Source organism: Carettochelys insculpta, chromosome 5, assembly GCF_033958435.1.
Source record: "Carettochelys insculpta isolate YL-2023 chromosome 5, ASM3395843v1, whole genome shotgun sequence".
Taxonomy (NCBI): domain Eukaryota; kingdom Metazoa; phylum Chordata; order Testudines; family Carettochelyidae; genus Carettochelys; species Carettochelys insculpta.
Window position 1 is genome coordinate 74,123,347 of NC_134141.1, and position 21,973 is coordinate 74,145,319.

The following is a 21,973-nucleotide window of genomic DNA, read 5'->3' on the forward strand; positions in this document are numbered from 1 at the left end:
CTCTCTAGTGTGAAATGCTCCTACTTCTAGATCTTTCTTCTTCTAATGTAACATTAGAATCTTTGAGCTTTTTTCCTCCTCCTCCTCCTCCTCAGGCCCACCTGTGTGTGTGTGAACAACTTGATACTTTACTATACATGGCATTCAGTACCTACATGTACCCTTGATCTCCTGCTCCTCCTGCAAGCCAGGTACACTGGAAAATACAAAGTCAGTGTGTTTTCTCAAGCTCCTTCTACAACCCCACCTATGCCAACGTGGATACCAGTTCGATAGACTGTATGCTCAGTACTTTCCAGTACAGTTTTCCCTCTTTTTTTTTCTTCTGTGCTTTAATCAACAGTGATCTAATTAAGAGTATTAAGAGTTAAAAGCAGCAGGACATGCTGCATAGGTAAACAATGCCCATGCTAGTTCTGCTTGACCTAATATGTTAACAAAAGCAGTCTGACCATGGTGGCACAAGTGGCAGCTTGGGTTAGTTGGCTAAGTACAATCCAGACAGACCCTTCCAACACACACACACTCCCTGAGCTCAGGTGGTGTGCCAGAACCACTGGCTGTGCCAGTCTGACCACACTGCTATTTTTCAGCTGGGTCTACACTACAAAAATAACTTTGAAGTTGAGCATCTACACATACCCTACTTTGAAGTTAAACTTTGAAGTAGGGCACTACTCCATTCCCAGGAATGGAGTAAAGATTTCGAAGTTGGGCTCCCTAACTAATTTTGAAGTAAGGGAAAATGTGTGTAGACTCTCTGCTGGCTACCTAGATGTAGTGCCTAACTTCAAAGTTAACTTAGAAATTAGTTCCTACTGTAGACACACTGACGTGGAAGTAATAGGCGTATATCCATCCACCTGAGCTAGGAATCACACTTTCTAGTTGCCATGTAGACAAACCCTCAGTTTGTTTTGGTTTACCCCTGGTCACATTTCTGCGAAGTTCTGAGAAACAGACTTTTTCTTCTTTTACTGAAAGCTTAGCTCTGGTGCATAAAGTGGCTGTTATCAGGGTAAAGTAACACAGTTGATTCTAGCCTCTTCTTCCAGGCTTCTGTATCAGACTCTTTAACGGTAACCCAGCAAATACTGTCAATGAAAATGTTAGCAGGAGGTACCACGAGGCTCAGCTAAACCTATTGTGTCTACACCATCCAGTACAGATGACTATCCCTCTTCATTCTGAAAAGCAGTGAAGAAGCCTCCACAACCTGCAAAAAGGCTGTATTAAGATTGCAGGGACTGAAAGAGGTTGGATAATTATTTTATTCAGTTGAATGTTTTCAGACTACAAGTTTAATGTTTTAATGTTTTCAAGCTAAACCTTCATACCAAAGAATTGTATTGAGAGTTTTATCTGAAACTTCACAAAATTCACAAAATACTACCAACAATATTTTGTGTACTCATGAACTATTTATAAACCACAAAAGTACATGTTTAATATCGCATTCTTCGGATCACTTAAATCCCTAAAAACAATTAAATTCACTGAGTAGGTGAACATTTGTTGGTTTATACTTATGTGAAGTTTTGTAGTATCCTAACAAGTTTTTTTGGCACCAACTCAGGCAAAACTGCTACATGGTGAAACATAGTGTTTCTCCAGGGAAGACAAAAGGCTCATTGAAATGCCAGTCATAAAGCAAAAATTAATCCTGCTCTAGGATGGACAAACTAGTTTGCTTTTATGAGTGTGAAAGAAGTAAAGATTTGATAGAGTAATGGGAAGGGCTAACAGGCATATCCCCTCTCCCAGAAGAGCACCTGGAGTCTAAAAATAAGCACTAGGTCCTCCATCTGTAAGGTGGGGTTTTCAGAGAAAATTCTCCCATTCCTTGGCCGTGAATTTTTATCCCTCCCCTGCCTCATTAGTGTTATAAACAATTCACAGAGTCCAAGACAAGTACTGCCAATTTGTGCAATTTGGGTGTTCATTGAAACTCGGGCATACCGGATCAATATCAGTATTGCATCATATCTCAGGTGAGTGTTGTAAGCCTAGAGGATGGAGAGACATCACAACCAATTCAAATTTTTTAAAAATGTTTATATTCAGTTCAAGAAAGGGATGAAATTTTGGACCATTTCTTATTTTGAATGACTCCCATAGGAGCATAAAATTTGAAATCCATCATGTGAAAGGGGCAGTTGATAGCTTCTTCAGTGCCTCTGTTATGTCTTCATGCTCCATAGCCACCTCAGTTGTGTTTTGAAGATCATCTGGGCTCCTCTGTCATCAAGAATATGAGGACCATACCATGACTGACGATCTTCCTTTGGAGGGCTGCGATCTTTGCAGCTCAAAGATTTATGAGGCCTTCCACTCATTGAAAGCATTCTAGAGATATTTTGTGCTTCCAGGCTTGTACCCCTCCAACCGAAACCTCCAGCTCCTGAAGGAAACAAACCAGATTATCTGTTCCATTCTATTATAATCCATTGGTGCCTCCAAAGAAAACACACATGTTCCTGTGCAGAAGATGCACTGCCTCTTTCTCAGATATGATGCATTCAACAGCGCCTTCTTGACAACAGGCTTCATGCTACTTTCAAGAGACTGGCAGAAATTTTGGAAAATTTCTATCCTTTTCCCTCACCTTTGGCCACTCTCTTTTTCCGTGTTAAGGTAGGCAAAGATGGTCCTGGACTGGGATCATCACAAACCAGTAGGTCCAAGAGATTATCAGAAATTGATATTAGAATTCCTTTCCCTTCCTATCCCACATCCTTCTTCTCCATCTCTTTTTAAGGATCAGACTCACAAGGTAACATGAAAGCAAGAGATGGACTCATCTCAGAGCAATGAAAAAGGTGTCATTGCAGTTCCAGGATAGTTTTAATCCCTTTATTTTCTCAGTTGAATGAAAGATTGTTAGGCTCCCATTCTGCGCCTCTAATATCTCAACAACACATATCTGCCTTACAGGAAATATCTGGTTCCTAGTAATAACATATAATTACCAGAACAGCATCCTGGCTTTTGGTCTTCCCAGAGCATGGAGGATGTACTTGACAGTTATAGAAGCTCACCTCATAATGTGAAGGATCTAGCTCTGCCTCTCACACTGAGAGTTGGTCTTTGGAAGCTCACCCCCCAAAAGGCCAGCAGTTTATTTCCAGTAATCTGAAAGCTCTTCTTCACATCAGGCCTGAAAGTCAACAGCCAAAAGTCCACACTTGCTTTAACTCAGAAAATCCACATTTAATCAGTCTCACAGCATACAACTTGTAGCAGCCAGGTTAGATGCCAGGTCAGTGGGAGCTTGCCTTCCCCAAGAAAGATTCCAAATGTCAGCAGACCTCATTAATCAACTTAAAGTTCAGCAGAAACATCACTAAACATCATTCCTCAGATTTCTGGGACATATAGTTTCATGTACATGCGCAATACTGATCATTGGGCTTCATCTGTGCTCCAAGTAAAGAGTAAGCTAAATGTATCTATCCAGCAGACACCACCTGGACACATGGCCACACTTACACAAAACATCCTCTTGGTAAACTGATGGAAAGACCCCCCCTTAAGCTGTGCAATGAAGTGCCTGTCTCTGTGCCTCAACGTACCAGGACTGTGGTGTCAGATACCTCCACTTAGGGATGGGGAATGCTTCAGACTCAGGACCTGTGATGCCTTTAAGAAGCTGCCCGTAAATGTCCTGGAAGTCAGAGTCACATGTCTTGCATGCAGAACATGTCTGCCTTTACCCCCAGGATCCACAATCCAGTTGCTGACATTATACCTCTCAGCCAAGTCATGTCCACAGTATTAGGAAGCTATTTTGCTCTAGAGGGGGTGTATTCAGCACCAGATCGTGCCTCTGGCCTTGTATCTTCCAAACATTGAAAACTCAGTAGCCAATCCCTTCAGCGGGCAGTTATCAAACACCCATGCTATACATCCTCTTTCACAAGTGGAGTTATTCCTCAATAGATTTATATGTCCCAAACTGAGAAATGCCAGGTGTTCTGCCCCAGAGAGGCTCCCATCTAGACTCCCTGATAAATGTGCCTTTCTGAGTCCCTGGACACTGGAACTAATGTATGCATCCCCCTGCCCTGCTTCCAACTTTCATGAGAGCAATAGTCCTGAGAAACTAGGTAAAGATGCTCAGATCTGTTGAGCTTCTCAGTGGAAGCTGCTGATCACTTACTTGTTCTGCCCAGCACAGTTTCATGGCACAACAGTCAGATGCTGTACCAGCTGGCTGACATTCACCAAAAGAAGCTGTTCAGCTGAAATTCAGAACTTTCTGCTCCCAAGCAGTAAAGCTTCAGTGAGACTGACTTACACAGCTTGGTAGAAGTAGTTTTATGTTCGGTCATCTCAGCACCAGCTGTCTCCCTTGGCAGTGCACATTTCAGCATTACTGGGCTATTTACTACTTAATGAAATAATTTGGATTTCCTAATTGTTCCTTAGGAATATATGCACATCACCCTCGCTTCTATTCAGGGTCATGCTGTGTATTCTTTCCCTACAGTGGCTAGTTTCCTTAAAGTCTATTTATGTTTTTCCTCCAGTTTGGGAGTCATTTCCCTCTTGGGACCTCAGTATAGCTGTGGCCACGCTTGGCCAAACCTTCAAAATGGCCATGCTAATGGCCAAATCGAAGAATATTAATGAGGCACTGAAATGAATATTTAGACCCTCATTGGTATTAGCATGCTTCCAGCCATGGCACTTCGAAAGCGTGGCTTTTGAACGTGCGCAGATCAGCGTAGCTACACGGGGGTCCTTTTCTAAAGGACCCCGCACATTTCAAAATCCCCTTATTCCTCTCAGCATTACTAAGGGCCCAAAAGCAAGCTATCCTGCTGTGTAGGAAAGATAGAAAATAAGGCAAAAGACCGCCTTGGCTTAACCAGAAGATCTTGCATGATCTCAAAATTAAAAAGGAATCATATAAAAAATGGAAACAAGGACAGATTACAAAGGATGAATATAGGCAAGCAACACAAGAATGTAGGAGAAAGATTAGAAAGGCTCAGGCACAAAATGAGCTCAAATTAGCTACAGTCATAAAGGGAAACAAGAAGGCTTTTTATAAATACATTAGACACAAGCGGAAGACCAGGGACAGGGTAGGGCCATTGCTCAGTAAGGAGGGAGAAACAGTAACAGGGAACCTGGAAATGGCAGAGATGCTTAATGGCTTCTTTGTTTCGGTTTTCACTGAGAAGTCTGATGAAGGAATGCCTAACATAGTGAATGCTAGTGGGAAAGGTGTGTGGTTAGAAGCTAAAAAAAAAAAAAGAGCAAGTTAAAAATCACTTAGGAAAATTAGATGTCTGCAAGTCACCAGGGCCTGATGAAATGCATCCTAGAATACTCAAGGAGCTCATAAAGGAGTTATCTGAGGCTTTATCTATCATCCTTGGAAAATCGTGGGAGACAGGAGAGATTCCAGGAGACTGGAAAAGGGCAAATGTAGTGCCCATCTATAAAAAGGGGAATAAGAATAACTCAGGAAACTACAAGCCAGTCAGCTTAACTTCAGTGCCAGGAAAGATAATGGAGCAGGTAGTTAAAGAAATCATCTGCGAGCACTTGGAAGGTGGTACAGTGATAGGGAACAGCCAGCATGGAAAGAACAAATCATGTCAAACCAGTCTGATAGCTTTCTTTGATAGGATATCAAGACTTGTAGATGGGGAGAAGCGGTAGATGTGGTATACCTAGACTTTAGTAAAGCATTTGATATGGTCTCGCATGATATTTGTTGGTGTGGGCAGTTGTGAGCAATAGTCACTAACCCCACACCAGTGACCCATCCGGATCCTCAGAAGGCCTAGAGAATGGAACAAGGAGAGGACAGCGGAGACCTGGCGACGAGTGGAGGTCGTCCCGCCCCTCTGCAGACCGCCCCCACCCACCTTCGGCAGGAGGCCCCGGGGATGTGCACTTGCCCTATACTGCTGCGTGAGAGGCTGAGAGGTTTTTCCCTGGCAGGCAGGAGGCTGGCTCTTAGGGCGGAGGGTGAGACAAGAAGAGGAGGGTTCGGGGTTATAAACCGCTACTATGTTTATTAACAAAGCCAACAGCATGCAAACAGACAACAAGACATGTAAAACAAACACACAAAGCAATTCATAACAATATTTAAGTTTTAACGAATGCTTACAATTATTCTAATAAAGGCTTATAGTTACTTCTAATCCGCTAAATTGTAACGGAAAAGTGGTTAAAGGAAAGGTTTAAGGAAAGAGGTTAAGGAGTTTGAAACAATTTCAGCTCCGAGCAGGGGAAGGTCAGTTTGCCTTCCCCCTTTGTGCTCTGGGTGGTTTGCTAGGCCACCCTATTGGAGACCTTGGGGCTTTGCCTGCCAAGGCCTCCTCCCAGCTGAGTGAGGGATTGTGTAACTCCCCCAGTGGGGTTTGGAGGATAAGGATAGGTAAGGAAACCAGGAAGGATGCAGGATTAACCAGGGAACCGGGAGATTATACCTCCACCGGATTAGCCCGCCTGCACCTTAAGCTAATAATACACTCACTAAATAAATACGTTCACTAAGTAAACACTATTGACTTTAACTAGATTAACAGATTAACTATAATTGTAAAACTATTAATGCAAGTGTGCAGTTGTAAAGTTGGTAATTTAAACCTGGGCAGTAAGGCCCGGCCTTAGGGTCGAGCCCCTGGGTGTGGCCCTTCCTTGGCCCTGGAAGGGCGCGGTCTGGGTCTCAACCCTGAACCCCCCCAATATGGGGACCCAATGCCCAAAGTGTCAAATTGGGTGAGAGAAATATCCTGGGCTAAGGGCTTCAGGCCTATGGCAGTCAGAATAGCATGGGCTAGGCCTCAGGCCTGTGGTAGTTTTACTTGTCCAGATGCTGCAGTCCAGTCAGGTAAGTAGGTCTTGTCCAGAAGATGGCGTCGACGCTGCAAGATGGCAGACGGCAGCGGGAGCGGGGGTGCCGTTTGGGTGGCAGACCCTGGGCTTCACAGCCGGGTACGCAGTACCTCGCCACTAAGGCGAGGCCAGTTCGCCACCCGACTGATTCACCTCAGGGCCTGCTTGCTGCCCCCTCGACGCTGTAGTGGCTGAGGTAACGCTGGGGGCTGGCACCACAGCAGCCAATGAGCGCTGCTGGTGCTTCGCCTCAGGAGCCCTTCACAAAGTCAGGAGCTCTTCACAAAGTCTTCGGGCAACAGTGCCACTCCACAGTTCAGGTGCTCCTGAGGCAGGCTGAGCTGTGGTTGCTCAGCTCTGAGCAGCACTGCCTAGAGGCAGATGCTGGTGTGATTTCAGCTCTTTCAGTCAGGAGTTCTTCGAAAAGGCTGGAGTTCTTCGAAAAGTCCTCACTGATCTTGTGCTGCGCCCAGACTGACCCTGGGTGCTGTGCTGCGCCCCCTTTTATTTGGTGTTCTCATGCATAATTCATTATTTGATTTTAATATTCATGATTTTGTCCCTGGTTTTCAACCAGGTCCTCCAGGCTGTGGAAGTTTCTAGAGACTCTCCACAGGTGTCCAATCAGAGACCTGGATTTTGAATTCCAGGTTCTGAATTATTTATGAGTTCAGGTTACCAGGGAAACCAACTGCCACAGAATGAGCTTTGCAGGGGGCTGCTAAATGGCAGCCTATGTGGCTTTAGATTCTACCTGTGCCTGTAATGATGTTTAATGGCCAAAGGCTTGTTTCCCTTGACCCACGGGGACGATGATGCCCAAGGGATAAAAATCCCTGACAATATTCTTCTCAAAACACTAAGCAGATACAATTTAGATGAGGCTACTATAAGGTGGGTGCCTAACTGGCTGGATAACTGTACTCAGAGAGTAATTCTTAATGGTTCTCAATCCTGCTGGAAAAGTATAGCAAGTGGGGTTCTGCAGGGGTCTGTTTTAGGACCGGTTCTGTTCTATACCTTCATCAACAATTTAGATATTGGCATGGAAAGTATGCTTATTATGTTTGCAGATGATACCAAGCTGGGAGGGGTTGCAACTGCTTTGGAGGATAGGGTCATAATTCAAAATGATCTGGATAAATTGGAGAAATGGTCTGAGGTAAACAGGCTGAAGTTTAATAAGGACAAATGAAAAGTGCTCCACTTGGGAAGGAACAATCATTTTCACACATACAGAATGGGAAGAGACTGTCTAGGAATGACTACAGCAGAAAGGGATCTAGGGGTTATAGTGGACCACAAGCTAAAGTTGTTTCAGAATTCTATGTGAACCAATTTATTTAGCTTTGTTTTCTTACCCAAACCTCATTCCATCTTGAGGGGAAGCTAGACTTCATACATTTGATTTAGTAAAGTTATTGTCATATTATTTTAATTGGACAAAGCCATGTAGGAACACAGAGCCATTAAGAGAGCGAAAGGGTCAGTATCTCTGTCAAGATTATCAGAATGGGTCTGTAATTGTAACAGATCATATTATGAAGTTTCTCAGCAATAGAAAATTGAGGCCAGTGAGTGGGATGCATGAATGGCCCTCCTTCATGCCAGTGAGCCACAAGATCATCATAACCAAGATGGTCTCCCAGGACAGGATCATGTTGCTAACTGAGCTAGTGTACATAGAATTTGTGGCCCCTAGCAGCACTTTGTTTGGATGCAGCACGGCTCTCACAGTCAATGTTGTGTGCAGTCAGGACTTACCTCACTTCACTTGCCTTTGTTTTACATGTGTCTCAGTTTAGTAATAACAATAGGAAAAGCTGCACAGATGGAACCCAGCAGAATCTGACAACACTGTCCTATGGGCCACAATGTCTCATGGGCCACACATAGAACCCCAAAGGGCCTCATGCGCCCTGCAGACCACATCACCCATCATTGAGAGGAGCAGTTATTTGGTGGTAATAGAACTAGTACTTGGTGAAAAGAGAGTGCACATGTACTCCTTGAGAAAAAATAGAGAAACTGTTTGTACAAGATGTTGGCAAATCTAGCTTCTGTATTAAAGCTATACATTTCAATATTCATCTCTGTTTATTATCACAGCTCCATTTTAATGGTCTTTCATCCTTTCAGAGAAATATTCTATTATGCTTAAAAATGGTTGATACGATTAACAAAGAATGACTGGCTTTATACGGAGATACTGTCCAGATAGCCATAACATGATCAAAAATTGGAAAAAGAATATTCATTCTTGAAAATACCAGCTGTGCAATGCAGATTCTAGAACTATAATTCATTACACTTTCTTTGATCGGTTATCATCAATTAGGGTCAGATAATTAAAAACTTTTTTTCTCTTTTTGATATCACTTTTCTTTTTTGGTCCTTTTTTCTTGTAGACCAGCATTGAATAATAGAGCATCTTTGTTGGCTCATGGTTGTTGGTAGTAATCATTTTATTGTTTTTAGTAATTACGTTATTTAGGTACGTCATTGTGTCAAATTCTAAAGGAATCAAGTACTTTAAAAAACAAAATAATATTGATGGACTCTGATAATAGCAAGCTGAACATGTATATGAGGAAAACCACAAAGAATTCCAGAGCCATACTAAGAGTGCAGGGCAGCTAAATTGAATAGAAAAAGGAAGAAAAAAAAGTACAAGTCAAAGTAAGATTGTACATCAGAAAAACTACTGCAATCTACTGAAAATTAGTAGATGATAGTCATGAGTAGCTTACAGTGAACCACGGGTACCAGCTTCCCTGAAGCCCAGAAATAGGAACTTGAAAAAACTTACGAAAGGTGTCCTCAGGGAATCTTCCATTTTTGCACTGTGATACCTTTCATCCTAGAATTGTCAAGCCGCATGGAAAATAATAGGACTGAATCGTTCAGTGAGTTAAAAGTTAGTATTATTTCTTTTATGAAAAATATTAGGTCTTTCTATATTTCTGGAACTGTTAGGATTTGTATAAACTTTAAAACAAGTGAAGTCAAGTATTGAACTTGTATTACTCTCTCTTTTTTAAATTAAGATCATTATCTGTGACTAAGCAGACACCATTCAAGTGAAAAAAGAATTTAAAGTCCATATTTTTTAACAGATGATTCAACGAGAGGCAGATGTAAAGAATAAGGTAACTGCTGTGGCGTTGACAGACTCTGTTCACAATGTGTGGCATCAAGAAGCTGGCAAAACTATTCGAGAATGGATGCGAGAGGTGAGAATATGTTTTAAAAGAGTTGGAGCCTGCAATGATATATATGATTCTATAAACATGTATTTAAATACTGATCTCTTCGATTTCTTCAAGATACAGAAGAGAGCATTGTTACAGCATACCTACATCTGTCTCCAAAATAATTTAGGTTCAAAACATTTTTGAAACTCAGTCACCAGTGAAAACCAATCAAAACAAACTGGAGTTTTCTTGTACACTGGCCCAGTGACAGGAGTTCTGGTCCCCAGGGCAGCACAGACAATGGACCCCCTGTGGTCCTCCCTCCAAAAGAACCACAAGACAACCCCCATCCCAGAGAAATCCCAAGCAACACCTCTCAAAAAGAGGACCCACGGTTGGCCTCAACCCCATCCGCCACCTTCCTGGAGGTGCCCCTCCCATCCTCCTTCCCCTCTCTGCCACCCCCATCAACCTTGCAGAACTCTGCCCCAATGTTCCTGTGCTCGAGTTGGCTCCATCCTCCTCTGCTCCCGCACAGCAACCCCCGGCCTATTGTGCCCCCCCCAGTGGCTCTGTACCCCTGCCCCTCTGTCCCACCAGCAACCTCTGCTTACCTCCACCTCACCCCTCCCTTCTTTTCCCTTCCCAGCCTGGTTCCTCTGCCCTCCTTGCCCCTCGCTCCCCACAGTATCGTGCCCAGCTCTAACGCAGAGCTCAACTCCTTCTTGCTCTTCCCAGCCTGGCTCTCCACGTCCATTCCCAGCACGGCTCTCCTGTCCCTCCTCACTCCATGGTTATAATCTCATGGCTATAATCCCTCCCTGCAGCTCCGTGGATCCCAGCTCTGGGACTGCCTCAGTCCTACCACACTGCTACAGTGGTGCTATTTAAAAGGGCCTGAGATCCAGGCAGGGCTACAGCAGCGGCAGCCCTGGATCCCCGTAAGTTCACCAGGCCCTGATACAGTACACCAGGCCCCCTTTGCCCTCCCACTGTCCCTCATGAAAATTTATCCACCTCACACAAGTGTTATAAAATGTGACTGTTTATAGTTACTTTAAAGATCCTTTGTTGAAAGGGGAAAGCTGTCTTGCTACTTCTGTACTATGGGAACTGCTAATTGATCTGAAGTTAACTTGATACTGTTTTTTGGCCAGCCAGCAAATGTTTTCTTCTGAGGGTGGAATATAATGGAATATATTTCTTTCTCATTTTAATACTTAAGGATGGGATAGCAGGAGTTAAAAAAGAAGGAAGAATTTGCAATGTGAGATAACTAAACTCTTGTTTGTAAACCTGAAGGTCATACTGTTGTCAATATGAATGTTCTATGATTTATCTATTCTTATTTTTAAATTTTAAAACCAAGCAGTATCTATGTATATTTATGTTGCTAAAATAAACTAATTTATCCTGTACTTAATAGGAGCGAGTTTTCCTTTCGATTTAATGAAAGTGTTCATAGACTTCCTATTTCTAACTTAACCTTATAGTTTTATAGGTCATGACTGATGGCAAAAGAGAATCACCTGGGATGCAGCCTGACAGCTCTGACTTAAATGTTAAAAATGTAAAGAATAGGAACCGTCTAGGCTCTGTCAGAAAAATCCCCATTTTTTATGGGAAATCAAACCCTTAAAATATGTTACACAGTAAAACTGAAAATGCTAAATCCTACAGTTTGACTCTGACAACTCATTTTTCTTTGAACATTTAGTCTGGATGAGACAAGTACATTACCTTTAATTTCATTTACCAAATGTAGATGTTAAAGAATAAGTAACATGATTAATGGGCTAAAATGTGGATGGAATGTCATAATTTTACATTAGCATTGTAAATCTCCTATATGAAGTATTATACATATGTGAAGTGTAGGTGAGTGGTAGTAAAACTAACTAATCACCTGGCTATCGCTTCTTTAATCAGTTTAGGGCTACTGGTAGAATGAATAATAATTAAAATGTACACCTAATCACTGCCTGTCTGTAGTGCTAATTGCTGTCACTGGAAGAATGAATTGTTTAAAAAGTCATTCTTCATTGAAGTTATCTCTCCTTTATCATTGGTGGCCTATTTTTAGCACCTATAGAAGTCATGATTTTGAATTTATTAGGAGCTGTGATGAATGATAAAACAAATCATCCATTTACATATCTTGACACTGCTTTTGAGAATACTTATTTCTTACAAGCAAGTGTCACATTGCATATAAAAGCTGGTTAATTGTCTGCTAATCTTCTGTATTATCTCAAACTCTGTGATGTAGTATTCTAACTGTAGTTTATATTAATTTTACTTTTTTGAAATTAATGTAATAGCTAATAAAAATCCTATGTCTTTTATAATTTCTTTCATTTACAATTTTGCATTCAGCTGTTAATTAAAATTAGGCATGCATATAATAAACTTTTTCTCTATTTTAAATCTTAAAGTCTGTGTGAAACATGGAAATACTAACATTTTTACCATCTTTACTAAAAAGATAACATTGCTGAATTGTGTTTGTTTTCATGGGTTTTTTTCCACATAGTTCAATAGTTTCATTGATCTACTGTTTCTTACAAAAATCTGCCATGCTTTGTGAACTTCACTTTCTAATCTCATACACCAACCCTTCCTTTATGTTGCTCCTGCTCTCTGTGGTCCCAGAACAGTAGGGTTGCCTTGACAAATCTATTCAAAAGCCATTCCTTGGCCTTTATTGGTGGGGACTGGAGCCTTTGAAATTCTCTCCTCACTGCAACACAGCTGACATCTTCTTCCAGACAGAATGAATTAAGGAAATACAATAAGACACTTGATCTACCAGTCAAGGATCTTTCCACAGTGAGGACGGATTCCATGGTGCACAACTAGGGCAGCAAGCATCTAAAAATACACAATACATGCTTGTTTACCAGAATAGCAATCACCCTTTTTTGCAATCATGATTGATGGGATGATTTTGTAGAAATCTGTCTGGAAAATCATTGGCTCTTTCCAAGAAAGATTTTTTTCTTTTTAATTAAGATGATCAGTTTTTACAAAACCAAACTCCAAAATAGTTTTGTAATATGGGAAACCATGAAGATTTTCTGTTTTAATTGACAGCCACTGTATAGCCATATTGCTTTGTAAGTTAATCTTGAGTATAACAAACATTTTGTATTCAGACAATTGTATCCTAATAACGCATTTTGAGCTACTTTGTTTGCTATTTTGATATACCATCTTCTCTGAACAAATTCCAATGAAGAAAAATATTTAAAAGTGTCACAACAAGCTCCTTTTAGTCAGACATTTAGGACGGAAATGTAAACTTAAGTGTTCATTAAATGTACATCTATAGATATTTACATTTTAAATTGTCTGTAGTAGTTCATTTTATCTAAACTGGCAGTTTCAATAATCTGCAAAACTCTATTCTTCCATTCATAATCCGTTGCTTTGCAACTTGCTGGCCATCTCAACAACTGATTGCACCCTAAAGGTTATGACCTCTTAGACAAGCAAGCAAAGACAATTTATATTTGTCATAAATAATTGCTAACTAATTGCAAAAGAAAATGGCTTGAATCACATCATGTATAACGTAGGCCCCGATTCAGCCAAGCATTTCAGACTGTACTTAATTTTAAACAGGGAAGTTCATCTCCAGTCAAGACATTGGAATGACTCATCATAATTCATTAAAGCACTTAAATCCAGCCCCATTCAAAGAAGTAACTTAACGATATACTTAAAATTAAGCACCTACTTAAATAGATTTCCTGAATTGGGGCCTTGCTGTTTTATTTATATTTGGCCACCTGTGAAACTAAGGCCTGGACTCAATAAGGTACTTGGACATATGCCCTCTTTAAGCATGTGAGCAGTACTACTGGTTCTATGTTTCAGTCCCCATCATGACCACTGCTTAAAGTTTGTTAGATGTTTAACTAGCTTGATGAATTGTGGCCTGAATCTATAGTGTCTAATGATTTATTTTTCCTTTAACTTTTTTGTTTCACTGTGAAATTGTCTCTTACATTACAGAACTGTTGTAACTGGGTATCTAGTTCCGAACCCCTAGATACATCAGTAGAATCCATGTTGCCAGACTGCCCTCGTGTTTCTGCAGGTATGTGTCTTGTTTATATAGTATACGTATGGTATTACATGTGCCCATGAAGGAGTAGTATGATCGTTTAAAATGTGATTATTGTATTTTAAAATAATTTTTGTTGTGGTTTTTCCTTTCCCTTCTATGGCTAAATGATAAGCAAAACAATGTGACTAGTTTTTGAAGCCTTCTATATTTATCATTTTTAGTATTTTATTTTGTCTTTGTCTGAGACACATGTACTGAAATTCTATAGCTTCCTGCTGCAAGTTTGTGTTTTTGAAGCTCTCCTTTTCTTTGTGTTTGCTTAATTTCTGAAGGTATGGCTATACTTCTGAGAAGATGGACCTGGTCAGAGTCATGCTTATGGAACTTGATTTTGTGCATCTGAAAAAGACATGCAAAATCGATCTCTCTGGGGTCAGCAGTTGACCCCTTTACTCCACGCTATGTTATAGAGTAAGGGAGGTTGCCAGGAGACATGCTCCTGTCGACTTTCCTTAGGACAGTCAGGTAGGTCAATTTCCGATATGTCAGTTCTAGCTACACAAATGCCGGAGCTAGAATTGCGTATCTGAAATTGACTTATTTCCCTAGTATGGACCTAGCCCGAGTTATTGGAACTTAAGAAAAAGAGTGGTAGAAATTGTGAAAGCTCGGAATTTTAGGATAAATTCCCTAGGTAACATCCAGCATGATGCTTAGAAAATACAAAAAAGAACAAGTAAATGAATGTGACTCTTCTGAAGCGCTGATTAAAATAAATCTATGCTGTACAAACAGTGCAAATTATAAAAATGTAAACCAAAATTATAACGTACCAAAATGTTGGAACTAGTTTTCTGCTATACGGGTGATGTTCTTGAAATGGTAATGTCTTTCATTAATGGAAGCATAAATCATGTGTTTTATTCAGTGAAAGCTAATAAGATAATAAATTATTTGTTAATATAAAGTTATGTAATGATTTCAGGAAGACATTAATGAAATATAATTTGTAAATATAACAGAAAGATCTCTAGTATAGACATAGTTCTTCAGAATATAAGAAGCTACTATTGAACTTTAACTTGCCAAAAATAAAATATACAGTTATAGGATTTCTGTAGAATAGTAAAACAATACTGTAAGAGATAGAGGCAACATACTACTTACCATTATATTAATTTTTATGCTATGAATAGAATGTTAATTTTTACCAGACCCAATTTCACATGAAGCACAGTACTTAGTTACAGTTAATGTATAACTGTTTGTGGTTGTTTAAAGTCTTATTCTCGCAACTGAAATTCAGGATTTTTTAAAGACCTATATAAAGTTAGTTGTGTTTTATTTTGGAGCTCATTTAAAGCCCAATGCTACATCAGATGTGCAGAGGAACATGGATACATATTAGTAGATCAAAGCCTAGAAGTGCCAAGTGTTACTTCTGTACAAATCCCATGATAAAAATGTTTGTGTTGCTGTTTTTGTGTCTGGAAAACTAAAATATAGCTTCAGTTTTGAACCGAATTCATAGACCAAACTTGTCACTATTTTTAAAAAGTTGCTAATGACTTTGGGAAATTGAATACCACACAGAATTAGCAATTCTAAATAACTTCTAGTTTTAACTTTAATTCTTCTATGTGTGCCACTGCTGCATAATAGTACATATTACTGGAGATGCTGGGGGAGGAGGATATATAATGTATTCATTTCAGAAGAGCCACTCCAGTCTGGCTGGTAAATAATAATAATAACTTGGCTTCTGCCCAAAATATCAAGATATCTCCAGCTGAACTTCTGCTCTGTTCAGTGTCTGCTATGTTATTTTTCAATAACGTAAAGGTTATAATATAACCAAGCTAAAATCAGGATATGCAAAATTAAGACAGGCACTTAATATTTATGGGGTTTTTATTATTCATTACTGAGGCCGGGGCTACACTGGGAAGGAAATCAATGTAAGAAACGCAACACTAGCTACATGAGCTGCGTAGCTGGAGTTGATGTACCTTACATAGATTGCCTGTGCCATCCCCACAGCAAGAGAATGATGGAAAAGTTTCTTCTCTCACTCCTCATAACTCCGCGGAGTACCAGGGTCAACAGCAGCACCTTCAGTGTTCAATTTAGCGGATTCTTACTAGACCCATTAAATCCAACCCTGGAAGATCAACCTCCAGAATATTGACTCTCCAGTAAGTGTAGACAAGCCCTAAGGACCAAACTTCAGTCTGAGCTTTGCATTTCTTAAGAAAACAAGTATCTCGGGCAGAGTTTTACTGCTACAATTGGTGAACTTCCAGCTCCATTTATATCAATGAGAGCTTTCCATTGACCTCAAAAGAACCCAAATTTCACCCAATAATTATAAGTAGGTTTTTATATTTAATGTTGTAAATTTAAATAATGTGCAGGACTTTGCTGTTTTAGAAAACATTTCACCATATTTTGCAAACAGATTTTGACTACAGTGATTTAAGCATAAATTGTGTAATACTAATTTGATGATTCCCAAGTATAAAGTCAAAGCTTTAAATAGGGCACATTATAGAAGAGTTTCTAGTTTCCTAATATGCTTTTGTTCATGTTCTCTATATTTCTTCTGTATTTGTTATAAGTAGACTGCTGTAAGATATTTGCTTAAAGGCATTGAATAATCACTACATCTTAATTACATATCCTCATTAACATATAAATAGACATTAAAACTGCGCATAATGTATATGTGAAGGCAGACTAGATTTACAGAATTAGTAACCAATGTACTAGATTTGATTTCAGTGCTTCCCTTCTGAGCATTGCAGTACTGAAGCAGTCCACACTGACATATTGGCAGCATTGCTCTTGGTATTTAAAAAGAACAGTGTTTCAATCAGAACAATAAGAAGATTTTAAAAAATCCTTTGCAGGAAAAAAAACAAAATCACCTCTTTTCTGCTTAGAAATCCAGTTCTTTCTTAAATCTGTTCTTAGAAATAAATTCAGGGTTACCAAAGTGTATCACTACATGTTGATAATGGCCCATGAGTTAGTTTTACAATACAGGGTCTGATCTCCAAGTGCCCTGCACACCAAGATTCTGTGTAGGGGGAAGATGGCTAGTAATTGTTTGTGATCAGTCCCCTCCTACAGTGATATCGTGTCGTCTTCTTGCTGAGTCATTTCTACCAGTCAAATCCTTACACAGCACTGAACAGGCTGGCTGGCATATTAGTAAGTCTTCAAACTGGAAAAACAAGCCTGTATATACAGCAAGGTTGTTCAAACTTTTAATTAGAGTGTCAATGGCTGATTAACACATATCTGCTGATAAGATATTCATTCACATTCCTATTTACTTGCCTGGAACAAAGAAGAATAAATACACTTTTAATTTACACTTAAAATTACAGAATGGAAACTTGGGAAGCGCAATATAATATGTCATAGTGAAACCTTGCGTGGGCTAGACTTCACTTCATTGCTCTTCTCCGATGCATTAAAAACAAATCAGCTCCCATAGAGGAATAGCTGGAGACCCAAAGTTCAGTCTCTGCGGATTTTTCCCAAGGACTGCACAGAGTCAGTGTCTCCACATTCAAGTCCCAAAAGGAACTAAAGAAGTGAATTTAATTAAATAACTATAAAATCTTATGATGAAGAAACAAATAGTCTAATTTTACATCATAACATAGCTATCTTATAAACCACCAACATTATCTTCACAGTTACAACAAGCATAAAATAAAAAAGACAAATTAAAATTTGAACAGTTCAGTCCACACAGCACAGTAAGAAGAAAAGTCTGAGGGAGCCATCTGGATTAGTCCGTATATGGAAAAACAGTGAGGAGCCCTGTGTCATCTTACAGACTAAGGGTAGGTCTACACAGCAAAGTTATTTCAAACTAACAACGATTGTTTCAAAATAACTATCCTAGCATCTACTCAATGCAACTGCTATTTTGAAATAATTTTGAAATAACGGTTGGCTTATTTTGAAGTAGGTAAGCCTCATTCTATGAGGACTAGTGCCTATTTCGAATGGCATCCAATGGCTCTGTTTCATAATAGGCTCTGTGTGTGTAGATGCTGTACTTTGAAATAGTTAAGTGTTTCAAAATGCATTTTGTGTGTGGAGATGTTCTGTGAGTGTTGTTGACTGAACCGCAGTTTTGACTACAAAACTCTCTAGTGTAGACGTAGCCTTAGTCTTTAAGGTCCCACAGGACTCCTCATTGTGTTTTGAGGAAGAAAATGAAAGGTTCCAAAAGCTTAGGTTTAATTAACCTAAGTCTCAATGTCTTTGATCACCAAATCTGCACACTTTGTGAGTCTGAAACATCTTCCCTGCACTTGCTTGTAGGAATCTTCAGTTGGAATCCATGCGTACTCTTCCTCAGCTCTTGATCACTGCTAGCCAATCCGCTAACTGATTAACCAATCACTTGGTTAAGTCACACATGTATGGGTTTAAACAAAACCGTGCTGCAAAATGCTTCAGAGCTTGCTGTCTGTGTCTCCCCAGTCACACAGGGCAGTTGGCCCTTAGTGAAGCAGCTGCCCTGACTGCTTGCCTTCAGGGAGTCTGACCCCAGCAATAGAGAGAGAATCTATTGGAGCAGACTCCAGAATTACCATAAACCATTCCAGAAGCTTCTGAGTATGGAGTGCCAAATTATTCCAGCAATGACCCACACAAAACTCACTCCTCCCTTCTGAACATTGTTCTCTTAAAGAGGTATTTCCCTGTTAGATACATGGGTTACAGTAGCATTGAATGAGGGAACACAGGTAGCTAATGTAGTACAGAGAGAGGTGAAAGGCAGTAGTGTATCACAGGGGTAGCTGTGTTAGTCTGTATCTGCAAAAACAAGAAATTCTTAGCACCTTACAGACTAACATATTTTGGAGCATAAGCTTTCGTGGGCAAAGACACGTTTTATCAGACGCAAAGTGGTGTGGTGGCCCAAAGAGGCCAAAGTGATTTTAGGTTCCATACTTAGGAGCAATCAAGTTACAAATGAGGGTAACATTGATTCCCTTTTATACAATATTGGTGAGACTTATTCTATGCAGTTCTGTGCAATTCATTTTTCAGGTTCTTTGAGAAGTTCTCATGCCAAGGGCAGGTGATCTGTGGGAATATTCCAGCAGGGTTGTGGTCCACAGAGAGGCCCAGAGATCTTCGGGATTTCACAACTAATTTCAGGACTTTGCAATTTAGGAGATTTATGCTATCCACCTCTTAGAGGACTGACAGCCCCTTGTAATCACCTTCACTAGGATAACAACAGCGAATCTCCGTGTTCTGGAAACTTCCCAAATGTTTGTTTACGCTAAAGCTCAGCCTAGGGGTGAGTCCAGATTAGCCTTTTACAATAAGTTACTTGAAAGTAAAAATTCTAGGATAGGCAAACCCCATAAGTATTCTTTTGCAGCAGAATTCTACAGAATTTGTCCCTTCCATAGGTTTATTATGATATGTATTTTAGCCTTCAATCAGTGTATTCTCTTCCTAGGTGAAATTTAATAGTGTGAAATTTCTTGGATCTCATTGGTATCCTTTTTAAAAACATAACCCCACATTGTAATTTTTCAGGCTTCAGTACTTGCTGCTAAATTAATTCATCAGAAAAATTAGCGGCAAAGTTGGGGGATTAATATTAAGCCTTGTCTGCACAGGAAAATTGTCCCAAATGTATACTCTGGAATAAATTAACACAGCATAGTGATTATTCCCAAATAGAGAGTTCACCCAGGCTAGCTACTAAAGTATGTTACCTCATGTAGATAAAGCCTTAAGTTACATGTATTCTTATGATGTTAACCTTTGGGTGTCCAACTTCTTCTTTCATGTGTCTTGGATGGGTAGCAATGTCTGCCAATTTACATCTAGGTTTGATAGCTAGCACATGTCTGTGGTGGTGGTGCATGTCCTTCAGACTGCTGGCTGTTGGCAAAAGAATAAAGGGAACATTCTAATATGATGTGCTCCATCGTTGGTGCCAGGTGACTAGACTTACATACAGTTGTTTGCCTCATTTTTCATTTAGAAAGAGTTTGTCCCCATCTCTAAGATGCCCTGATGTGATTCAATCTGCACCAGTTTATCCAACATAAATCAAAACCTGGTGGTTCCTCAGCAGGGTTAATGATGAACTGTTGGTTTGGAGCAGTCAATGCTCTGTGAGACTCTCCATTGAGCCTCAGCATTGAAATTGGGTGTAATGGTCTTGATGCAATTCCCTAAATGGTTGCAGGATTTTAATGTCATCTTTGGTAGGTTCTGCAAGTCATTGTGCAGCAGGATCCTTGCGTTTGCATTGACATGGTTAAGAAAGCAAGCTGTCTGACAGTCTCTATGTAAAAGAATAAACGCACACAAATCAGAGATCAGAAATGGCAATATACAAAAACCCATAGGACAGCATTTCAATCTCCCAGGCCACACAATAGCAGACTTAAAAGTAGCTATCCTACAGCGAAGAAATTTCAGGACCAGACTCCAAAGAGAAATTTCTGAGCTACAATTCATCTGCAAATTCGACGCCCTCAGCTCAGGCTTAAACAAAGACTGTGAATGGCTGGCTAAATACAAAGCAGCTTCCCCTCCCTTGGTGTTCACACCTCCAGATCAACTGCTGGTAGTAAGCCTCACCCTTGCTGACTGAGCTAACCTTGTTATCCCCACCCTTGCTCTGGCTTATTTATACCTGGCCCTGCAGATTTCCAAGACCAGCATCTGATGAAGTGTGTCTGTGCTCACGAAAGCTCATGCTCAAAACTTTTCTGTTAGTCTGTAAGGTGCCACAGGACCCTTCATTGCTGTTACAGATCCAGACTAACATGGCTACCCCTCCGATACAAGATGTCTGAGCAATTCTAATCTGTGGAGGCAGGACGTGGGATGGGACTGGGAGCCATTTGACTGGAGTTGATTTGAGTCCATGACACAAGTGTATATTGTTGTTGACCTGAGTGTGAGGAGGTTTACTGTGTCTGATAGGAGACCACACTGGAGCACAGTATTCAGCTGCAGAATAGGTCTAGGCAATTCTCAGAGTTCATAAAGGGACTTGGAGCCCATCTTAAGGTACATGCTGGACCAACATGGAGTGTATAGACACCTCATGATACTTGCGCTTGATGGGGCTTCAAAATGTCCAGGGGCTTTACAGGGTTTGACTCCTTCTTGATTGGGGTGAAAATAATCGGTGATGGTGTCTTCCAACTGCAACAAGTGGCACCAAGATGAGATGTTACTCATAGTACATTTTGCAGATACTCCTTGACTTTCTTTCATGAGGAATTAAATAGTTAGTTAAGATTATAGTGAATCATCAACAGTGGGCATCTTAGTTGACCCCTCACAGATTAATGGGGCAGTTCATACCAGCTTCATCTACTGCGTCAGGCACTCTTCAGACTCACATGGACATCTCTGCAGCAGTTAACCTAAAAAAAAAAAAAAAAAAAAAAAGTGTTTCTTCACAACCAAAGCCAGTTGGTCTTTTTTTTTTAAATGAAAGCCAAGATCTGGGGAGCAAGATAGTTGATTCAGTGTATGGTGAAGTATAGTACATATCAGCTGGCCCTGGCTCGCTCATACCAAGATTAGAATGTGGTCCTGCAATGGTCTTAAGGCTGCTATTCCATGCTAAGTAATAGATGTAGATCCTTCATGAAACCTGGGTACCATGTATACATAAAGGCCCTGTCCTAGTGCACTCACAATAGTGGTTTCCTCACCTGCCTATCTAAGTGAACCCTTGTGCGGTGCAAAGGGCATGCAAGAGATCATGTGTTCCCTTATGCACATATGCGGAATCATTGTAACTTTCTGGCCCCATTGAAGTCAATGGCAA

At 40.3% G+C, this 21,973-nt stretch overlaps 1 protein-coding gene across 3 annotated transcripts in view; it reads left to right on the forward strand.

Annotated features, from left to right (window-relative positions):
• The window catches only part of ARB2A (ARB2 cotranscriptional regulator A), a 385,998-nt gene that overhangs the window by 278,788 nt on the left and 85,237 nt on the right, over positions 1-21,973 (forward strand). For all 3 annotated transcript variants that reach the window (XM_074995328.1, XM_074995326.1, XM_074995327.1), the window contains 2 exons: positions 9,978-10,094; positions 14,073-14,157. In XM_074995328.1, the coding sequence (XP_074851429.1) occupies positions 9,978-10,094; positions 14,073-14,157 (202 nt within the window). The remainder of the gene's footprint in view (positions 1-9,977; positions 10,095-14,072; positions 14,158-21,973) is intronic.